The following is a 24,079-nucleotide window of genomic DNA, read 5'->3' on the forward strand; positions in this document are numbered from 1 at the left end:
CGTGCCTTTGAATATGGAACATGTACAAACAGGTTAACATGATGGGTTTAAATTTACATTTCAGAAAAATTCTAGTCAGTAGCATGACTTTTGTTATATCCTTACTTGTAATGTAAACTTGTATCTCTTTATTGGGTCTGTTTTTAATTAAAAAGGTCATTATCTAAGATTATTAAGCTACCTATGAATTTTAAGTATTAATATATACTTCTGGCATATCAAAGAAGTATTAAGGAGGCATAGAAAACATTTGAATTTTTACCTATTAAAATAAAACAAATAATGTCACTAGTTTTGAAATATTTAAAAGGTACCATGACAGGTAAAAATTCAAGTATAAACTATAACGAGGAAAAATGTAAGTACATGAAATTTTAAATGACCCTACTTATAAAATAACAGTACCAGACAGCAATATATGACAAAGCAGAAGATAGTATATAAGAAATAAGTGGCTTATTCATTTTGAATTCAGAGAAGTGATTGATAAGATAATTTGGGCTAATATGGTAATGTTATTTAGTGATATTTATTAAGTATTAAATTTTAACTTTCTTAACATCTTGGTCTTTTTATTGTGTGTGTTTTTTTTTTTTAAGAGAGCATTATTTAATTACTTTTGTTATTTAGCCAGTTACTTGAGGGAATGTTGACTGTCAGCATTTTGATGAGCACCTTCCTATTTCGATTTCAGGTTGAAGCCATCCTAGTCAATATTTTTGGTGGAATTGTCAACTGTGCCATCATTGCCAATGGGATCACCAAAGCCTGCCGGGAGCTGGAGCTCAAGGTGCCACTGGTGGTCCGGCTTGAAGGTAAGTTACCACAGATGTCCACAGTGCCAGTACATCCTTCTTCAGGATCAGGTGACCAGCATGTTCTGCATTCACAGACTTCCTGAGTCAATATACGGAAACACTGGGTTACATAAGATGACACAAATGCAGTACAGCAGTACCTCTCTGAACTTCTAATCTGGTTTGCAACTCTCCAAGAATAGCATATGTTATAAGTCTCCAAATTTTCCAAACATATTCTAGAGTGGAACTCCTTTATTATGAATCATATCGTGAGTTGGTGTTCTGGGAAAAACACTCTGAGAAATGCTGCTCCAAGAATTTTTCATCATGCGACAGCACAGGTTCTCAAACTTTTTCATCTAAGGACTTCCTTACTTGTTAAAATTGAGAAACCCAAAGACCTCTTATTTATTTTGGGTTATATCTGTTAATATTTATTAATTTACTTAATTGGTTAATAATTTAGTAATAAAAATAACCACTTAGAAATTTTTAAATACTTATTTTTAAGTAATAATTTAATTTTTATATTATATATTTTATATGTAAATATATATACTATATAGTTATGAAGAATAACTATATCTTTTAAATTTAATAATAGCAGCATCGCTTTATGGTTTTACAAATCCCTTTAATATCTAGCTTAATAATTGCTTCTGTATCAGAACCTTTGCAGTATGCTGTTTTGGTAGAAGTATATGAATAAAATCTGGAGTCATATATCTGGAAAATTGAGCATTTTTTAATAATCATTTTGTATAATTCTGAACATTAATCCTTGTTGCTACACTAAAATCTATAAGTAATAGTTTCTTTATTAAAGGTTAGTTTTATGCACTATTTCAATGCACTTTTTATACTCTGTTACGTTAAAATCCATTGGTCTGTCTTAGACAGTAAGTGGATTTTACACATGTGTGATTTATTGATCTTTTGGAAAATTTTGGATTGTTCAGATCTTCCAAAGGTTACCACATTTCAACATATAGTATCAAAAAATTCACATCTGTTACTATCACACCATTATCAGTAAAGCTTCTAAGTATTGAGAAGTTGTCAAGGTGGTAGGTGCAAATTTTCCAGAATTCTAATTTTCATTTGAAAATACAAATTTTTCTCAGTATCCACAGGATGGTAAACTGTTTTCCTTGCAGTAACAGTCTTAATTCACCCATTTTGGGGACAATGTCTACCAGATATCTAAGACTGAACAAGTGTAGTATGTTCTTTGTTATTCCAAGAAAAAATAGTATTCCATGGAAGAGTGGGGTTTTAGCTTGCTACTCAAACAATTATAACATGCTTTTCATTGTAGTTCGGTGTACAGCTGAGTGCTTTTTGTATACTGCCCATTTGATCACACAGAATATTAGAAAGATGTGTACTCAAGAGTTGAAACTTAATTACTATTTTTTTCATTAAGGACGTTCTTACTTGAAAGTGCAAACTTTTCCTTGTGAATGTGAGGTGGTGAAAAATAAAATGAATACTAGTACACATCAGTGCTGCTTGATCCTTACTAACATGACAGCAGTTTTATCCACCAGTTACTTTTGCTTCATCAGGGCAGATGCCAACAGAGAAATATTATTACTACTTTAAAAATAGTTCTTACATCACGGACCTCGCCCAGGGTTCTGTAAACTACACTTTGAGAAGCACTGTAGTGGAGAAGCAGAAACAGACAGTTTGATGTGAAAATTATGCAAAAGTCCCATCCACATCGTCAACAAATTCACATTACAATGATCAAGCAGACTTCAGGAGTATCATTTTGGGGACAGTTTAATTTTTCCATTCACCATTCTGGTGCTATAATTCCTTAGAGACTTTCTTCTTCTCAAGATAAAGTCCAGGGATAATTTGACACTAACTGTGTAGCACTGTTTTCTTTTGAAGTCTAACCTCCAGAACAGCTGCAGTCCATTTTTCTCTGCTTGCTTCTTTCTTTGTGTCTCTTTCTTCTCTTACCCTCTACCTCCTTGAGATTCTCTACCTCACAAACTTAGATGTACACCATATGGACTTGACAGAAATAATTATCACAAAGGAAAAATTAAAATAGCAGGGGCTCCAGTTGGAAAAGTTTAATATGGACATTAAAACATATAATTGAATTAAAAGTTCTTACAAATGTAAATGTGACATGATTGATCCCAATAAAAATAATTTCAGTGAAAGGATAATGATTGAAATGATTGGCAAGGCTGCAGTGAAAATTCATTAGGTAATTAGTGTGTTCATCAGTGTATTTATAACTCAGATTAAAATGTTGATCTCAAACTATTTTCAGGGTCAAAATGGCCAGTGAGCCTCAAATTCTAAAAGTCAGCTCTTAATGTATTCTTAAAGGGGAGCAGGTCTCCATGAGCAATTCAGGGTTTGAAATGTCTTAAGTCTGTTAGACCATCAGATTTGTATTTTTTTCTTTTTTAGATTTATATCTTTTAAATTAAAACATTACCAAGGTATATGCTTGTGGTTTTTAAATTAATTAAGTAATATTATAAGTACTGTGTATAAGCCATTGAGCTTTAGACATTAAGGAGTGTGCTTAGACCTATAAGAAATGATGTCGGTTACTAGATAACCGGGGAAATAAAACAAAAAGTAAAATTAACAGTGCAAGCTAATATATATATAAAACATAAACCATTGTTTGCCCTAAGAAAATCTGCTTCTATATTAATAGCAGTAGCTTTTGAGGCATCTCACAAAATCACCAGCCTGGCTTTTGGAAATGTTCATACCTAATGGCAACCCCGCAGAAGGCAATGGCCCCCACTCCAGTACTCCTGCCTGGAGAGTCCCATGGACGGAGGAGCCTGGTAGTTGCAGTCCATGGGGTCGCTGAGGGTCGGACACGACTGAGCGACTTCACTTTCACTTTTCACTTTCATGCACTGGAGAAGGAAATGGCAACCCACTCCAGTGTTCTTGCCTGGAGAATCCCAGGGACGGGGGAGCCTGGTGGGCTGCTGACTGAAGTGACTTAGCAGCAGCAGCAATGGCAGCCCACTCCAGTATTCTTGCCTGGAAAATCCCGTGGACAGAGGATCCTGGAGGGTGGGGTACAAGTACATGGGGTCACAAAGAGCTGGACACGACTGACTGACTAACACTTAAGAATGTCCACCATATCATGGGGAACTGAAGATGAGCTTGAAGAGGGTACTGGGCCCCAAATACAGGTAGCCTACAAATGTGGAGGGTGACATTTTCTGCCAGTCCCCTCATTTCATCGTCATAGTTTGCTGTCTTGGCTCTGATCATAGATAACAAAATACAGAAATTGGTGATCGTATTATCCATAAAGACAGCCAGATACAAACCAAGCTCTGTGCTGTTTATGCTAAGGGACTAAAGTGTGTGTGCTTTAAGTTGAGCCTGTTTTAGCTTAGCCCACATTCATTATCATACCTTGTATTTTGTTTTTTGAAATATAGTTGATTTAGAATGTTGTGTTAATTTTTACCATATATATGTACTTTTTCATATTCTTTTCCATTATGGTTTATCAAAGAATATTGAATATGACATATCCTTTTTTTAAAAAAACTTAATATTGACTACTGTAATTATGGTACATTTACAGATATAAATTAGCAGTGACATGTTATAAAAGGAGGATTTTCAAGCTGAACGTGGAAGTAACTAAGCTTTGAATCTTTGAAAAGAAGGAAGGAGGAGGAAATTTGTTAAGGACCAGAAGCAAGTTGTTAGATCTATTACATATTTGGGAGTTGGTACTGGGATCATAACAGTGGCAGAAACTGAAAGCCAGAACCAAAGTAGATCGGTAGGCTCTCCTGGAGAAAGCAGTGTCTTTGTAGCAGCATGTTATGAATGAAAAGAACTGAGTGGGACAATTAAGTTAGTAGCCAGAATTTACAGTGTTAGGTAGAATCTAAAACCCAAGCAAATTTGCCAGATAGAGGTAAAATTGAATAGGAACAAGAACAGAACTAGAAAAAGAGATGAGAGAAAGTGGGGCCCTAAGGTTTAAATCTGTGACCAGAAATGGCACAGTTAATGGACTTAGGAAAGTCAGAAGTGGAAACTAGATAGAAAGACTGGGAGAGGATGACATTAGGGTGTAGTCATCCTTTATTTGCTCAAACTACAGGACAGTTGCACTCATCTCACATGCCAGCAAAGTAACTCAAAATTCTCCAAGCCAGGCTTTAACAGTGTGTGAACCATGAACTTCCATGTTCAACCTGGATTTAGAAAAGGCAGAGGAACCAGAGATCAAATTGCCAACATCTGTTGGATCGTAGAAAAGGCAAGAGAATTAAAAAAAAAAAAAAAATCTATTTCATTGACTATGCGAAAGTCTTTGTGTGGATCACAACAAACTGGAAAATTCCTAAAGAGATGGGAATACCAGACCACCTGACCTGCCTCCTGAGAAATCTGTATGCAGGAAAAGAAACAACAGTTAGAACTGGACATAGAACAACAGACTGGTTCCAAATAGGAAAAAGAGTAGGTCAAGGCTGTATATTGTCACCCTGCTTATTTAACTTCTGTGCAGAGTACATCATGAGAAATGCTGGACTGGATAAAGCACAAGCTGGAATCAGGATTGCCAGGAGAAATATCAATAACCTCAGATATGCAGATGACACTACCCTTATGGCAGAAAGTGAAGAGGAACTAAAGAGCCTCTTAATGAAATTGAAAGAGGAGAGTGAAAAAGCTGGCTTAAAACTCAACATTCAGAAAACTAAGATCATGGCATCCGGTCCCATCACTTCATGGCAAATAGATAGGGAAACAGTGGAAACAGAGACTTTATTTTGGGGGGCTCCAGAATTACTGCACGTGGTGATTAGAGCCAAGAAATTAAAAGATGCTTGCTCCTTGGACGAAAAGTTATGACCAACCTAGACAGCATATTAAAAAGCAGAGACATTACTTTGCCAACAAAGGTCCGTCTACTAAAAGCTATGGTTTTCTAGTAGTCATGTTCGGATGTGAGAGTTGGACTATAAAGAAAGCTGAACGTCAAAGAATTGGTGCTTGGAGAAGAATCTTGAGAGTCCATTAGACAGCAAGGAGATCCAACCAGTCCATTCTAAAGGAAATCAGTCCTGAATATCATTGGAGGGACTGATGCTGAAGCTGAAACTCCAATACTTTGGCCACCTGATGTGAAGAACTGACTCATTTGAAAAGACCCTGATGCTGGGAATGATTGAAGGTGGGAGGAGAAAGGGATGACAGAGGATGAGATGGTTGAATGGCATCACTGACTCAATGGACATGAGTTTGAGTAAACTCTGGGAGTTGGTGATGGACAGGGAGGCCTGGCATGCTGCAGTCCATGGGGTCACAAAGAGTTGGACATGACTGAGCAACTGAACTGAACTGAACTGAACATCCTTTATTTGAGATGAAGCTGTAATATCAGATGGAATCTGTGTGGTGACAGAGATGTGGTAGTACAGGGGAAGATCCAAAGAGAAGTATGACGGACAAGTGAACAAGTCACCTCCATTTTGAAGGGCCCTGTAAACCATACTCAGGACTCAGGGCATTGGGAATTATTCCCCAATAGCACAGCTCAGTTAAAATGATAAACCAATCAAAATCCCAAATCTTTGGTCGAAAAAAGTCTTGTTCTCAGTACTTTTAGTGGGGAAGAAGTTGCTAACGACAGAGCCCTCTCAGGAATTTCTCTTAGACTCAATATAAATGTTTTCATTTGCTTTCCTGTTGGTTAAAACAAATTCTGCACCTCTCACAAATCTCTCTGTATTCAGTTATGTATTATCTAACCTTAGAGTATCATTTGGATCCTTCTGTTTTTTTAAACATAGCAAACTTTTCTTTGTCTCTGGTGACAGAGAAAGGCAAAGTGGTACAAAGAAGCAGAAACATTTTGAACAAGTCTACTGATAGTTTTTGTTTAACTTGACACCATACTTTGTTTTAGCTGAGATAAACTTCAAAAATAACGTTTTTTGTATTAGTCCTAAAATTGGTTCACATTCTCAGAACACCCACCATTGTCTGCCTAGTTAGTAAAAGTGAAATGAGAAATGGGTGTCCACCATCCCAGCATATTATGAAAAACCAAGCGATGACACATGAAAGTGAAGTGTGATAGAAAAACCTTACCAGAGTCTGAATTACAATAATAAAAAAAATATTGCTAATCCTTATTAGCTTCTTTCTAAGATACTTTGAAATCTCCATGAACAAAGCTATTGGAGGTGATGGAATTTCAGTTGAGCTATTTCAAATCCTGAAAGATGATGCTGTGAAAGTGCTGCACTCAATATGCCAGCAAATTTGGAAAACTCAGCAGTGGCCACAGGACTGGAAAAGGTCATTTTCATTCTAATCCCAAAGAAAGGCAATGCCAAAGAATGCTCAAACTACCGCACAATTGCACTCATCTCACACGCTAGTAAAGTAATGCTCAAAATTCTCCAAGCCAGGCTTCAGCAAAACATGAACTGTGAACTTCCAGATGTTCAAGCTGGTTTTAGAAAAGGCAGAGGAACCAGGGATCAAATTGCCAACATCCACTGGATCATGGAAAAAGGAAGAAAGTTCCAGAAAAACATCTATTTCTGCTTTACTGACTATGCCAAAGCCTTTGACTGTGTGGACCACAATAAACTGTGGAAAATTCTTCAGGAGATGGGAATACCAGACCACCTGACCTGCCTCTTGAGAAGCCTGTATGCAGGTCAGGAAGCAACAGGTAGAACTGGACATGGAACAACAGACTGGTTCCAAATAGGAAAAGGAGTATGTCAAGGCTGTATATTGTCACCCTCCTTATTTAACTTCTATGCAGAGTACGTTGTGAGAAATGCTGGGCTGGAAGAAGCACAAGCTGGAATCAAGATTGCCGGGAGAAATATCAGTAACCTCAGATATGCAGATGACACCACCCTTATGGCAGAAAGTGAAGAGGAACTCAAAAGCCTCTTGATGAAGGTGAAAGAGGAGAGTGAAAAAGTTGGCTTAAAGCTCAACATTCAGAAAACGAAGATCATGGCATCCGGTCCCACCACTTCATGGGAAATAGATGGGGAAACAGTGGAAACAGTGTCAGACTTTATTTTTGGGGGCTCCAAAATCACTGCAGATGGTGACTGCAGCCATGAAATTAAAAGACGCTTACTCCTTGGAGGAAAGTTATGACCAACCTAGATAGCATATTGAAAAGCAGAGACATTACTTTGCCAACAAAGGTCCGTCTAGTCAAGGCTATGGTTTTTCCTGTGGTCATGTATGGACTGTGAAGAAAGCTGAGCGCCAAAGAATTGATGCTTTTGAACTGTGGTGTTGGAGAAGACTCTTGAGAGTCCCTTGGACTGCAAGGAGATCCAACCAGTCCATTGTGAAGGAGATCAGCCCTGGGATTTCTTTGGAGGGAATGATGCTGAAGCTGAAACTCTAGTACTTTGGCCACCTCATGTGAAGAGTTGACTCATTGGAAAAGACTCTGATGCTGGGAGGGATTGGGGCAGGAAGAGAAGGGGACAACAGAGGATGAGATGGCTGGATGGCATCACTGACTCGATGGACGTGAGTCTGAGTGAACTCCGGGAGTTGGTGATGGACAGGGAGGCCTTGTGTGCTACGATTCATGGGTTCTCAAAGGGTCAGACACAACTGAGCAACTGACTGAACTGAAGATACTTTGACACATAGCTGTAGAGTCTGAACAAATGTGAGGTTTTTAATGATCCACATAAGAGGTAATTTGAAAGCCTGATGTGATTCATTACTAGCTCAGTATCTATTTCCTATAAACAAAGAAGGTGGCCTCTCTTGGCTGTTACATGACTATTCAGAAGAGCTGAGTTCCTTGCCATAAGTCTCACCAGTTTGTGGGTCCACATTTTAAAGATGCTGCCACACATGGTGTATTAGAAATGTCCAGATGTGAAAAGTTTTATTCAATCAAATCAGGCTTTATTTAGTGGGATTTTGTGGACAAATCTTTGTTCTCAGCTGTATAATAATTACAGGCTATTTTACCAGTGGATAAGGAAAGAATTACTCTCTGAAAATTTGGTGACTTTATAATTGCATGTATTTACCTGCCTTATCAGAATAGACTTTATCAACTGAGATATAAGATTATTTTTATTTAAAAGACTCTTGGGTAAATTGAACAAGCACACTTTTGCAGGGAGTTTAGCTTTTATAGACACTGTTCCTGACATGAATAAAGAACAAATGAAATGAGTTTTATTTTTTCCTTCGTTTTCGAAATGTATACAGACTTGGCACAGAAATTACCTAGGTGGTTAGTTTAGCCCAACCTGTGATCCTACCGAGAAATGTACAGACATTTATTGACAACTTGGTGTGTTCAGCATGCAGATGTGTTTTAGCCAAGGCTCTGTATTTCACATGGGAAGTTTTATGGTGCTGGATCAGAATCTGCTAAAACCTTCAGAGGAGTTTTTTTTTTTTTTCAGAATTCAGTTTTCTTTCTTACTATCCCACTTCAATCTGCAGCTAACTTCTGTGTCTCAGATATGCCTGAAGTAGAATTTACTTTTCTCACAGGTGTTCATTATAATTCAAAGTTAAGTTCATAAGGAAGTAATAATGAGTCTAGACAATCTATAGATTGGATTCTGCTTCTCATAGCCAAATCTCAATTTAGTTTTTCCACTCAGTACCAAAATTTTGTTTAAGCAACATAAACATCTTAACTTTTCTTTTGCCAAATGTCTTTAGAAACAGGAATCCCTTGTGATGTCCCTTCTTATCCTTCCAATCTCACTAATGTTCCGTAAACTTTCTAAAGTTATTGAGAATGTAAACATCCCTGAGTCAGAAACTTTGTCTTCTGTTTCTCTTATTAACACTTTCTTGATAAGCCTTCCTGAAATACTGACAGATTGGACCCACAGCCAGAGGTATGCACATCAAATGTCCTTCTTAGCATGGACACAGGGAAATTGTTGTGCAGTGCTTTGGTCTGCTTAAGGGGAAAAGAAACCCTGAGCACTGAAGCATTAAGAGACAGCCACCGAGCCTTCAGCTGTGTCCATCTACTTGGCAGTCGTCCACTCATCAAGGCTTCAGTTATGCTAGGATATGAGACCTGGAGAAGAGAGTGTGATTGTCTTTGTGGCTCCCATCAGAAAGTCAGCTATGGCAGATTGACTATGAGCAACTAGCTTGGAAAAGTTTTCATTCCGAAGGTTTGTGCTCTAGGCTTGCTGCTTATACTCTGAGACTGCAGAGACTAAGGGATGCCCAGCTGAGTGGCGGCACCATCCTGGGCAGAGTAAGTGCAGATGCCCAGCAGGACTGGCGTCTGGCTCTGTGTTTGATAGCACTGCTGGCCTCTGCCTTCTTGCATTTTCCTACTGTGCTCTCTACTAAGTTTTCTTCTCTTCTTTTCTCAGTCCTGCTCCCTGCAAGATGAGATGGGTCTGGTCCTCACCTGCACCCCAGCCTCCCCGAGTACATCTTCCCTTCTTGCCGCGTTTCAGTTCTCATGTGGCTGTCATTGGGAGCACGGCTCCTGGATGAGGGTTCTGATGTTTTCTGTCAGGGCATGTCTCTCTTCCTCTCTTGTTTGATTCTCATTTTTCTTCTGTCCCTACTCTTCCAATTTCCATTTTCTGCACGCCCCATTCCTCACCTGACTTTCTGCCTCACTCTCTTCGTCTCCTCCCTCCTTCAGTGTCGCCTGTGGGTGCTTCTTCACTGGGACCATTTTCACTTCACGTTGACATCCGTCTCCTCTCCTCCTTTTTATCGCTAGCATCTTCTCCCTGTGTCTCTTCCATCATGTTTAATTCATCATCACCAGGTTAAACAAAACGAGCCATTGGAGACAATCCTGTTCTGTCAACAAGGCTTAAATCCTCTCATTGTCTCAATCGATAAACACTTCTAAATGCTTAAACTTTGCCACTATCAAACCTTAGACCAAGTCTCACAGGACCTACCTAAAGTATTAGGCTAGTTAAAGCTTTTTGTGATCTAATATTTAAGTTTCCAGACAAAGAGTCTACTGTATTTGGCAATTTGAACTCTCATTTTACCCCTTGGTAGTTTGTGTAACTAACTGAACTTTAGATCATGCTGGACACCTGCTGCCTTGCACAAGTGAAAGCCTCCTGCACTTCAAGGAAGCAGTCAGTGTAATTACAGGACTAGGGCTCCTTTAAGGAAGATGGCCTCTGTTTTATGCAACATTTTTTTTTTTCAATTTTATGGATGTGACAACTTTAAATTCTCTGACCACCTCAGTAAATCAGATGTTTAGCGTAAGGTTTTAATGGCAATGTACTTGGAAACCCCCCTACTCTGACCTTCTCACTCCCTCTTTTTCTTTCTTGGTGCCTCTACCCCCTCAGCCTCTCACTAGGGCCAGCCAGGTTCCTCAGCTCTCTAGAAGTCCAGATCCCACAGACTGTCCATCTTTTAAGCTTCCATGATAACCATTCCTCCTGTTGTCCATAGCCCATCCAGCCAGACCATGTTATTGGGATCTTGAGGGGACCAAACAGATTTTTCCCTGTTCTGATACTGTGAGAAATAAGAAAAAGGACAAAGGAAAAATATCACCTTCATTCCTGATAGAGAAGTGGAAGTAGGTAACTTATTGTATACTAAAAGTGAGCTATTAGTCTGCCTAACCCCCAAATTAGGCAGCTGTCCACAGCCAGTCATGGGTACCGCTGGACTTGGGTGGGCCTCCCTCCCCTACCCCAGGGCAGAATGCTGGGGGGCAGAGGTTGACCTGGGCTGACTGTGAGCATCAGGGCAGAAGGAAGGCCAGAGGATGGGGCTGGGGCATCCATGCCAGCTTTCTCCTTTCATACATTTGTCCAGATACAGCCCTCCACTGCCACTGTGGAGTCAGTCAGAGAAGAGATGGGGCATATTATGCCAATGACTGCCCCCTGCGTGGAAGGAAAATGCCCTGTCAGGTACATCACAGGTCATTAGTCTGCGTTAGGAGTGGACTGCCTTTTGGTCAAGTGCCCACCCCAGTCTAGGCAGTGGACGTCTCTTCAAAAACAAGTTGATTTCCTGAGCAGAAGCTGGGGATGGGGCACTTTAATAAGGAGCAATGGGGACTATCATATCCTGAGTCCTACTTATGACCTCACAGTACCATCATCTGCTCCCTGAGTATTTTCTCTGTGACCAGTCAGTTCCTTATGTAACATTTGAAAGTCGTATTCTATCAGCCATCATAGAGGGAGAGAGAGAAAATGCATAGCTATGAGGGAAAAGACAGCAGATTCAGTCTGTGCTGTTTTACAGGTGACAGGCATGCTCTGTTTATAAGCCTGTCCCAGAGTGCACCACCTTGAGGATGTCCAGAGGCAGAGCTGCCCAAGCCAAGAGACTAACTTTCTCATGGAATGTTTTAGAACAGGAATGACAAATAGCTTTCATGTCATGCCACCTTCTATATATTTATTGGCAGTAGCTGCCAGGAGTGCTGTGCCAAGGAAGATTCCAAGGCTGTAGCCCCGGTCAGCAAGAAAGAGTTCTGTGATCATTATTGATGTGGGTAAGGAGAGTAAGGGCACTTGAGCCAAGTACTGACCATTGTCGATTCAAAGAGATCATAGGTGGGATCTTCATCCCTAGAAATATCACAACCTGTGCACCAGAAGTAGGAAGCGGCAGCTTAAAGCTGGAGAAGCACCAAAGGAGACTGGTACAGGGCCAAAAATTTGGATTGTGTAGCACAAGATCTGCAGACTTTTTCTATAAACAACAGAATTTTTTTTTAGGCTTTGTGAGCCATGTATTCATACAGCTGAGTTCATACAGCTGAGTCACAATGACTCAGCTGTGCCATCATGGTGCTGAAGCAGCACAGACAATACAGAAAAGAATGGGCATGGTTATGCCACAGTAAATCTTATTTTGCAGAAGCAAACGGTGGGACATAGTTTGTTGCTTGATGTAGAGATGAGACTAGCATCAAGACCTAGAACTCTGGAAACTCCCTATGGTACCTATGTCTAAATCTCTTTCTATCCTCAGCTTTGGAAGATTTCATTGAGATCCAACAAAGCATTTGACAGGCAATATTAAGCTCTCCAAATCTAACCTCTTTTCAGGAAGACATTAACAGTGATGTCTACTCAGAGATTTCTCCCAGGTACATTCAGAGTATGTGCAGTGATGCAGTCATGTCACGTCACTTCTTAGGCAGCAGTGGGGTCCCAAAGATAGCATATCAGACAGAAGTCTCACACCACCATAATTACCTGTGAAAACCCCTGCGATCACTGTAAGTTAGAATATGTCAATACAGGGATTGAAAGCCATGAGGTGTACTGAAGGAAGGCATGAAAGGGAAGTCCACATGCAGGTAGATGTTCGGGTGAAGGAACATTCCTTCTTGGTTAGAACATTCTTACCTGAGCAGGTGCAGACTGTAATGTATCCTGCTTGCCAGAGGGCTCCTCCCATTCTAGTTTAACATTAAGGCTCCTGAGCCTTTGGTTTACATTAATATCTGTGTTACTTGTCTGAGAGTTCATACAGTTGAGAGCAAGAACATAGGCATCTGTCACAAGCCCTCAACCATTATGTTAGATCTGATCCTAAACCTGCTTGTGTGATCATAAACACATACACACCATTCAAGGAAACATAAAGAATCTGGCAGTCAGCTTCCTGCCACCTCCGGCTTTCATCATAGGAATTCTACTCATGCCCACAGCCTGGGCATTTGTTTTTTTCCTTACCAAGTGAGAAGAAATCATTGAAGCCAGTAGGTATGTATGATACAGCCCCACAGGCTATCTTATGTCATCTTCAATTTTTATAAAACATGAGGGATACACAGTATTCAGTAAGATACTCATCCAGCTACAGTGACTTTCCCAGGCTGCTCAGCTAGTCAGTACCAAAACAAAGTTTAAATCTCAGCTTCCTCATCTGTGAAATGGGAATAAAAATATATCAGCCTCACAGGGATATTCTAAGGAATAGATGAATTCTAAAATAACCTAGAATGATCCCTGTCTCAGTGATTGTCAGCTCTCATTTTTATCTGAGGTTTTATGTACAACTCTAGTGATTCCATATGGATGGACTCCTGCAAGGTGCTAGCTGTAAGATGCCCATCATCTTAGATGAATGAGGGGCCACGGATGCAGCAGGAACTTTGCTTCTGATCCTCAATGAATTATTCCATTTCCAACAATACAATCACAAGACACAAGAGATGTGATAAGCTTTCTAAATTTACGTGTCACCAAGAAAATGGACCTCCTCTATCTGATTGTCACTCGGAAGAATAATGAAGGAGGATCAAGGGCACAGGGACAGTGAACATTTGAGGAGGAAGCTTTTGCTTTATAGAATTTGGTTTGTTTCCACTGACCTCTCATATCCTGGGGAAAACGAAAAAAAGACTCAATTACTCAAAGCAGGGGTCGAAGTATTTTAGGATTTATGAGCCATGCTGTTTCTGTCACAAGTCCTCAGCTCTGCCACTGGAGCACAAAAGCAGCCATCGACGATCTGTAAATGAATCACTTTGGCCGTGTTCCACTGAAACTTTATTTATGGGCACTGAAATTTGAATTTCATGTAATTTTCATGTATCACAAAATATTCTGATTTTTTCCCAACTGATTAAAAAATGTAAAAATTATTCTCAGCTCACAGGTGGTACAAAAAGAGGGAGCAGCCTGAGTTTGTCCCCCAGGCCATTGCACCAGCCTGAGAACCAGACCTGTCATGGTTTGCTGGTTGTTTGGGTACATTATCTCACATCTCTGGACCTCAGTTTCCTCTAGAGAGAACAAGAGACTGATCCTAAAGGAGCCCTGAGATTCGTTCTAGCACTAAAAGGCCAAGACTGCGAGGTTGTCGTGTGGTTTTATAGTCAGACAAACCTAGGTTCTAGCCTGGGATTTGCTGAGGGAAGTTGGGCAAGTTCCTAAGCCCCAGTGCCTCAGTTGCCTTGTTTGTAGAGTGGGGAATAGCAATGTCAACTTTAGGGTTGCTGTGATGATTCAACTAATAGGATACTTATGAACCCCTCTACTGATGTGTCCAACGAACATTTATTATACCTAATATATGCTAAGTGCTAACTATTGTATTAAAAATAACTTGTATTAATTGTAATAACTTTTTTTTTTAAGAAAAAGCTGAATTCCTATTAAAATAATACTTTTAAAACTAAAGAGAAGTTTTCTTCACAGCCCTGTGATAAAAAGCTGGCCTAAGTGGTGGGGAGGGGCTGCACCTTTTGAACAAAGCCCTGTAATTAGAGTCCATTACTGTTATCGTCTCTCCCATGTAGTGAAAACAAGGAACAAATTTTGATAAATTAACTTTGCATCTCTGTATACAGCTCTCTCACTCCACCCAGTGGCAGGAAGTAAGTGGTAAATCATGTGGAAAAGATGGGAATTTTTTTTTTAATTTTAATAATTACTGTTCTTTTTATAATAATCTCTACCAATAGAACAAGATCTCATTTTAAACTCAGTCCCCTGTGACTCTCTATTGCTATTTTTAAAGCCTGCAGTGGTAGGTAACCATTTAGCTGAGTGGCTTTCAACAGGGAGATATTAAGAAGTGCCTGAACTTCAACCAGCATGAGTTGATCAGTATCTGTACAGGTGGTTATTTAAAGTATTGTCCTGCAGCCTCATTAAAAAGAAACCCAGCCTTTAATAAATATTAGAAAATGCCAGCAGCACAATTTAAATGTGGGAAAGAGATCAGTTTTCTTTGTAATGTAATTATGTGCATAGGCATAAACAGTCTGTTTGGAACTCTTGATTCCATGTCACAGTTTAGCAGCCATGATGGTTTCTATTTAGAAATAAGGACGGGAAGGGAATGTGGAGTAGGTGTCAGCCACTTGGTGAATCAAGAAGAAACTAAGCTGAAATACTCATATGATGTCATTAGCAAAAAGAATCTGCAGACTAGCAAGCATTTGTTAAAGGCTCCCTCCGTTCCCCTCAGCATTTCCTGTGACCTCCTTTCAGAGATGGCTGTTCTTTCTCACCATCTTCTTTGCATCCCCACTTCCCCTTCAAGCTGCTCTCAGAACCAGAATGAGGAAGTGATTTGTAATTCCTCTCCAAGCCTTGGGCTGCAGGGCCTGCCCTGGCTTTGTTTCTCCCTGGCCTGTCCCTAGCCCTGCCAGCCAAGGAGAAATCGACCAGGGTGCTAAAAGGGAGATGCTGGCAGGGTCAGGGTAGGGCTGCTGTGGAAGAAACTTGGCAACCTCACTTCTTTCCCCCTCATTCTCTCTGTTTGACTCTTCATCTCTCTTTGTCCTTCATTCTCTTAGTCATCTCAATCTCTAGTCTCCTCTTTCATCCATTCTGTCTCTCATTCTCCTTTTTTGTTTGTTTGTTTTTTGGTCTCTTTCCTCTTCTCCCTCTCTGTTTATCTTGTCCCTCTGTCTCTCCCTCCGGTCTCTCTCTCTCTCTCTTTCTTTTTGACTCTCCTGCCCCTGGCTCTGCCACGTCCTCCATCTCATCTGTTCTGTGTGTGTTTCTCTCTTTTTTAACCTGTTTCTAATGCCAACCCTCCCCCCCACCTTGTGTGACAGATTTTCATTTGACCAAGGCCCCTCTGTATATTTCCTCTTTCTCCTCATAGTCCTGTGCCTCAGCTTCCTATTTCACTGTGAGGTTCTCTTCTAAAACTGCTTGGCTCTGAGCATGCCTAGTATGTGCTTTATAATTAAGACTGTAATTGAAGTGTAACTGCAAATATAATTAAATTCACTTTAGTGGATCCTGGAATTATGAAGAAATTAGGCCTTTTGATATGGCCCTGCCGGAGCAGCTGGATGGAGAGAAAGACCCTGTGTTAGTGTGGAGCTGCCCTATCCACTCTGTTACCCTGGCCACCACCTCTGGTTGTTAACCTTGAGCACAGTGACCTTATATGCCTGGACAGCTAGAAGTGGCAGCAGCTTGGAGCCTCCCTCAAGGACACTCAACACAGCCAGCTGCTATGTGGCCCTTCTTAGAAAGAGGGGTCAATGAAAGCATCTGAGGACTCAGAAAGCTCATGAACAACCCTCTTCGTTTTCCCTGAGGCCGTTTGGATTTTTTATTTCAACCTCATATAAAGAGTTATTGGCCAGCAAGGTGCTCAGAAGCGGAGTCACCCACACTTGCTGCCTGAAGTTCACTTTTTATGGATGAGCCTGTCCATGGTTATTCAGTCCATGCACAGACACATCCTTTGTGGGGGACACTGTGCCTAGAGGTACACGGTGAGCAAACCTGAGCAATGGCAGCCCTTCCAAAGCCTATGTTTAGTGGGGACAAGAGCAATGTCAGTAAGCAGTCCTAATAGTGCTGGGATTTTAGATGTACAAAGTATTTGGGAAGCTCATTTTCCAATCCGCTACTCTAGGTTGGGGGTTGAGATGTGGTGACAAGAAAGCATCCCCAAAGAAATGTCATTTAAAAAGATAGTTCACGGACATATGGCGTCCTCCAAGCAGAAAGGGCAGCAGAGCTCAGGGTAGAGGGCATAGCAGGCTTGTCTGCAGGTTCATGGGTTTCTCTGTCAGCCATTTTCCCTCTTGGGTATATCTGGTGCTAAGTTGGATGCTGAAAAGGGTATTAATTCAGGAACTGGCTAGTTCGTTATAAGGAAGAACAACCCATTTATCAGGAGGTATAATGCATATCAGGAGTATGCACTATTCATGCATACTCATGGAAAGGAAGGTGAACCAACATTTCTCTCGGTGGGTGGGGGCCATAATAAAGCTGGCCCACAGGAAGAGCAGGGTCTGAGTTGGAGGCAGACCTCAGGAACATCATTCCAGCCCTTGGTCTCTTCACTTGACTTCTCCACCCTCTACGTATTTGCACTGTCTTTCTCTCATCTGCCTACTTATGACTAGAAGTCCTTTTCATCTACTACTTTCTCTTTCATGGAAACCACCCATTGAGATTCTCTATAGAGAAAATCTAATTGGACTAATGACCATGGTCTGTATTTGGACCGCCCTTGGGTCAGGTGCAGTCAGTGTCTTAGAAGCAGTCAAGGTCTGCCTTGGGGTAGAGAATATGCCATGGTCCCTCATAGAGCAGGGACCGTGGGGACAGAAGGTTTAGCCAAAAGAGCAGACATCCTAGTTGTACATGATCCTTGTTCTTGAATAATTTATGGCCTCACTGAGGTTCTGATGATTTCATGCATGGTAAAGTGCTCTGTGTTTTAAATGTCAAACGGGAGTCACTGGGAAATCAAAATAGAGTCCAGAAAGCAAAGGATTTTGAAACTGAATTCTGCCAGTCAGTCACTAAGCCCCAGTACTCTTGGCTTAAAAAAAAAAAGAAAAAGAACTGATTTATAAACACTGAACTCACGGGTTCATTTAGAAACATCAAATTCACAAGTTCCTTGTAAGGGTCAAATAAAGTAATGTGGGAGGACTTTGTAAACCAGATTTTTTGTCGTTGTTATAAGGATGATGATGACATATATTTACAAAATCATAAGAAGGACTTATTCAGGTATCAGAATGGGTGTGTCAAGCATTATTTGAATGTTCATTCCACTGCTTCCTATTACTAGCCATACTTACTGGACTAGCCTTTAACTTATTTGTGCCTCAGTCCTCTCCTCTGTAAAAGGAAGATAATAGCAGCTATCTCAGGGTTCTACTGAGGAACAGGGGAGCAAATATACTTAGAACCCCAGAGCCGTGTGTGACCTGTGTGAAGTGAAAGCTGCTCTATGCTTTTATTGTTGTTATCCCCACTCCTAGCAGAACTCTTTCAGTCCAGATACGCAGAGCTTTGTGTAGACCTGTAGGTGTGTGAGACCTGTGCCCACAAGAGGAGTCATATCGAGGAGAAGTAGATTAGAAGGTGAGGGATGTTCAGCCAGATAAGACTGCCTCTTGGGGTGATGCATGGAGTCTGGGGAGCTGTGTGTTGAGAAAGGAAGAGGGAGAATTCTGAGTCTCTTGTAGCATAATGTAGATTTTTCTTCTCTGGTGAATTGGAGCCCAGCTGGAGAGAGCGTTCTAAGTCCATATCTCTGTTGAAGGAGATAAAAATTTCCATCTTTGACTTTCATTGACCTCCTAGTCCAAAGACCAATTCGATTCTGTGTCTGTCAAGACTGATTCACACTGTACCACTACTATTATACATAAGCCTGCAGATTAAGGTTGGAATCCCTTAGCTTGGTACCAACACCTGCCACAGTCTGATCCCCTGTCCTACTTTTCAGCCTCTGGGACCTTGGCTGAATCTTTACCAAATGAATCAAAATGCACATTGAGGTTGTTCTTAATGAAATAGTAAATCTTTTCATCTGCATTAGTTAAGTTCTAGTGTGAAACAAATTGCCCCAAAATTTAGCTGCCGCTTAGCACAAAATAACATTGACCATCTTACAGTTTCTTTGATGGGAAATCCAGGGCTGGCTCAGCTGCGTCCTCTGGCTCAAGATCTCTCTCAAGTCCAATCATTGTGTCGGCCAAGACTGGGGTTCTGTTGCAGCTTGCCTCGCAGGGGTGGCGGGAGCGGGGCTTGTTGCCTGTAGGCACACCCACACAGTTGGTGGGGTGCAGCTCTTTATGGGTTGTTGGAATGAACGCCTCAGTTCCTTGGTGCCTGCTGGCTAGAGGCTGCCCTGAGTCCTTTGCATTGTGAGTTTCCCCATGGGGCAGCCCATAGCCCATAGCATGGCAGTTGGTTTCATTAGAGTGAACAAACAGAAAATCAGAGGAAGCAAGACCACAGTGATGGACTTAGTCTCAGAAGTGACCTTCCATCACTTTTGCTATATTCTTCTCCTTTAGAGGCAGGCCACTGCTCCAGCCTGTACTCAAGGGGCATGAACACCAAGAAGTCTCAGTCAGTCATCTGAGAACCATTTTAGAAGCTGCCACCCACACTTAACACAATAGCGTGTTAATTAAAGTAATGCTTGTGACATATGTATACCTATGGCTAATTCATGTTGATGCATGGCAGAAATCAACACAATATTGTAAAGAAATTATCCTTCAATGAAAATAAATGAATTTTTTATAAAAATGTAATGCTCACTCCTATAACAACAGATATGTTCAGAGGCAATATAGTAGGGGTTTCGTTCTGATTCATATGAAGTCAGAGAGGGTGAGGAGCTGGGTGCTTGGCTCTGCAGAGTTACCCAAACATGGATTTTAAGGTAGTCATTGTCATCTGAAAAAAAGCTGCCATCTAATATTTTTCTGGTTGGCAACATTTCAGAAGGCAGACAAGGAAAACAGAGGGAATACAGAGAGTAAAAGTGGAAGAAACTTCACGGGCATGTGTTTCATTGCTATTCACAGTGTATTGACCAGGACTCAGTCACACAACCCCCCTCCCCCACCTGGAACAGGGCCTGGGAATTGCAGTTCCTCTTTGGCAGCTCTTTCCCAACAGTAGCTCCCCGCTGTAGCAGAGGAGCATGGAGCTTTGGTAAACAACCAGCCACGACCGCCACAGAGACTGCCATTTACAGAATGCTTTCACACCTATTATTTCATTTTGTTCTCATGGCGACCTATGCTACCAGCATTACTTTCCTCATTTTAAAGGTAGGAAAACAGACTAGTATGCCTTTAGGACATAATTAGAACAGGATTCAAGTACCATCTCTGCCTCTTTCAACCCGTGTGACTGTAGAGAAGTTTTTTAACCTCTCTGTGCCTCAGTTATCTCGTCTGTGAAATAGGTACAACTGGACCTATCCAAATTCATTGTAAAGTTTTCATGGGTCACATGTAAATCCCTTAGCACTGTACCTGACATATGCTTAATCAATATTCATTGTGAGGAAAATGATCACAGTATTATGTCTGAAGATAAAGAAGTTGATGCTCAAAAGATTTAAATGATTTATCCAAAACTACAATTAATACATGACAGAGTCAGAATGGGAGTCTAGGGATTTTAAGTAACAACTTCCCTATGTTTTAAGTTCTTGTTTGTCATGGAGTCCATTCATCAGATTCCTGTGTAAGGCGGCCCCGAGTCAGCCTTGAGCCAAGGACACAGTGTCCAGTGTCCCCTTCAACACTGCTTTGGTGGACCTAGCGTGCCAGGAGAATCAGTACTATACCGCCTTCTCGGCTCAATTGTTCCTCCTTAATTCTTGCCTTTGCCTTTGGTATGAAACATGCTGACCAAGCATCTCCTTTTTATTTGTACTCTGAGGTCCTCCAAGGCCTATATTTCAAGGTCTTTGTTTATAAATAGGCTCTGTCTTACTAACTAGATAAAAGCACTGGAGATGATGTAAGATGAGATATTTCATTAGACACTTAAATTTTATCACATTTCTCCCAGGAGCTTATTCACATTGAAAAGAACGGAGTGGTGTTTTGCATGTTAAATAGTCACCGAAGAACACAATTAGGTGGGGTGGTTTGGCCTGCATATGCTACAGATCCACCAGAAATGGCCAAGAGATGTCATTAGAGGTTACAGTGCTCATTTTCATGGCATCTGCCATTTTTGTTAGGTAGAATGAGGATGAAGCATAAAGGGACACTTTGAATACTGTCACTGTCTCCAGGCAGTGGATTCGAGCCAGTGAGCAGATTCTCTAACTTCAGATCTCAGATTAGCTCATGACTCAGACCTTTTGTTTCAAGAGATTAAGACAAAGGACTTCTGGAATGAGCCAAAACTACATTAAATTCACTTGAGTGTGTGGATTACCAGCAGCAATTTTAGCTTTTATCAGGAAAAAAATGTCCATTAGTCTCTTGAAAATCCTTTCATCTTTTTTTGTAGCTGGACTATCACTTGATACAGATTTTGTCACATCATCTTTCCTGTCTGTGATATTGATTAGAATCTGTTTTTTAATTTTCTTCCTAGTGAAAAGCTATAAGTAGATTCATCCTGAGCATCTTCCTGTGTTACTGCCATACTCCATATCATTCTAACACCCTGACTTACCATTCTCTTGCTCATTTTTGTGTGCACAAGGTTTTCTTCTTTATATTCCATATTCAGACTATCCAATCAAAAGATACGTCTATTTCAGAAGATTTTCCTCTTTCAAACTAGTTGAACAAGTGGTTGTTAATCTTTGTTCATGATCTTCTAAAAACCTCATTATTTCAGTTTTTTTAATGCCAGAGAAAATAGAGACAATATCTTTTTAATGCCAGGCATTTGAATTAAAAAGAGGAAAAAAATAAATTTGTCATCTAAATATATCTGAATAGCCAGGTCTGGATCATAAAAAATGACCTGAGTTGTAATAAAATGGTGTTAGAAGATCAGGCGGTCTTCCCAGGTGGTAAAGCACCCATCTGCCAATGCAGGAGATGCAAGAGATGCAGGTTTGATCCCTGAGTCAAGAAGATCCCCTGGAGGAGGACATGGCAACCCACTCCAGTATTCTTGCCTGGAGAATCCCATGGACAGAGGAGCGTGGTGGGCTACAGTCCATGGGGTCACAAAGAGTCAGACATGACTAAAGCAACTTAGCATGCACGGATGTACAGGAGACTCAGGCATCTCACGACTTCAGGTTGTATGAAACTTCCTGGGGCACCCACCACCTTCAGTTCCATCTCAGTGACTGTACAACATCCCCCCACTCCCTTCCAGGAACCAACGTCCACGAGGCCCAGAACATTCTCAGTAACAGCGGACTCCCCATCACTTCAGCTGTCGACCTGGAGGATGCAGCCAAGAAAGCTGTTGCCAGTGTGGCTAAGAAGTGATGCCTTGCCCTGATCCCTTGGAAGAAGTGCACTTACCCATAAAAAGGGATGGTTCTCTCACCACTGTGAAGAAAATGGTTATTCCATTGGGGAAAAAGGTGGGGTGGGAAAGGGGAAGAGTAAGAATTTCAAGTTTTTTGTTTAAAAATATTTAAATCTGTATTTTTTGAATAAGATATCTAGACAGCTTAATTTCCCTTATAGCCTTTATTAATTTAATGACCTGCATTCGCATAATTTTCTGTCATAGTGAGTCAGCTCACCATTGTTTTGCCAATTTGGGGGAGCGGTCTACAAGGCCAAACAGTGTGTGTGTATACAGCATTTGAGATCAGGCCCTGGTTCATTTGCAGCCATTTTGGTGAACATTTGTATTGTGTTTAAAAAAAAAAAATGCATGCTGTAAAAAAAAAAAAAGTCAGACAAGATTACATTGAACAGATTTGCCATCAAAAAGGTGCAGCTAAGACACTGAAACAAGTAGCTGTTATAAACTGCAAGAGTTTTTACTATTTTGAATTCCAACATGTTTAGAAAATCCATGAAATATATTTTACAATGGAAGATTCATAATTAATACCACATACATGTATCCTACCATTTGCCTTAATATTGAATATGCTGTTTACCTCATACTAAAAATGAAGCCAGAAGCCTTATTTGTGATTTTGGAGTAGAAGTTTCTCTTTTAACATCAGAACTGAAGATTGATTCTTATGGAAATCTCTGATTGAGTCATTTCAAGATGAGACAACACTGAAATCAAATTATGCTGTGAGTGTCACTGTCTTTTCTCCCTTCCTATTTCCCCCCTGAATCTACCACCTGGGAAAATGTAATTGAGAGAATGTGGCTTTTTTGCATAGTGTCCATTTTTGTGGTGAGAAAGAATGTGATTTAGGTTTGTGTTAAAATTTTGGTAAATTTTTATCTGTATGTAAATTTGAATAAAATCCTCTGTTTTATAAACTCTAAGATCTGTGTATTTCTCATTTTAATCTATTTTACTCATCAATTTTTTTTTCTTTTACTAAGATACTAGTGTCTTAGGCAGTATAGCCAGAGATAAAAAATTTGGGTTGTCCCAGGGTTATCCCAGTTCTACTCAACTTTTTCAGTGACTGTATCTGTTAGGAGATTACTTAATCAAAGGGTGAAAATTTTATACACCCTGAAAGCCCAGGTAAGTGCCACAAATATCTGACAGTTAAAATATGGCCTTAGTTCACGTAGCATTGTAGGAAATATTCAGACATAATCTCCTCCCACTTATGTGGCTCAGGTTCCAACATTAGCTGCTTTCCTCTCAACGTACAAATGTGTCATAGACCATACTTTTTTTAACCAGTTTTACGTTGTTCTCAAAAGCTTCATATCTGGACAGAAGCACCATTGTTTTATAGATCTGTGTTTATCATGGAGGAAGAACTCATTTTATAGATCGGTTGTACATCCTTTATTAATTGTTACACAGTACATGAAAAATATTAACAGTGTCTTTTTAAGTGTGTTTTGATTTTGATAGCTTTACTAGTCAGTATTGTAAAAGAAATAATGTATTTCTATCAATTAGACA

The 24,079-nt window shown here is 40.4% G+C and overlaps 1 protein-coding gene across 1 annotated transcript in view; it reads left to right on the forward strand.

Moving 5' to 3' along the window:
* SUCLG2 (succinate-CoA ligase GDP-forming subunit beta) overlaps nucleotides 1–23,478 on the forward strand; it is a 272,885-nt gene extending 249,407 nt beyond the window's left edge. Inside the window, exons 10-11 of the mRNA XM_005890960.2 lie at nucleotides 695–815; nucleotides 22,388–23,478. Coding sequence (XP_005891022.2) covers nucleotides 695–815; nucleotides 22,388–22,503 — 237 coding nt within the window. The 3' untranslated portion in view covers nucleotides 22,504–23,478. The remainder of the gene's footprint in view (nucleotides 1–694; nucleotides 816–22,387) is intronic.
* Nucleotides 23,479–24,079: the final 601 nt, after the last annotated feature.

Source organism: Bos mutus, chromosome 22 (genome assembly GCF_027580195.1).
Source record: "Bos mutus isolate GX-2022 chromosome 22, NWIPB_WYAK_1.1, whole genome shotgun sequence".
NCBI lineage: Eukaryota > Metazoa > Chordata > Mammalia > Artiodactyla > Bovidae > Bos > Bos mutus.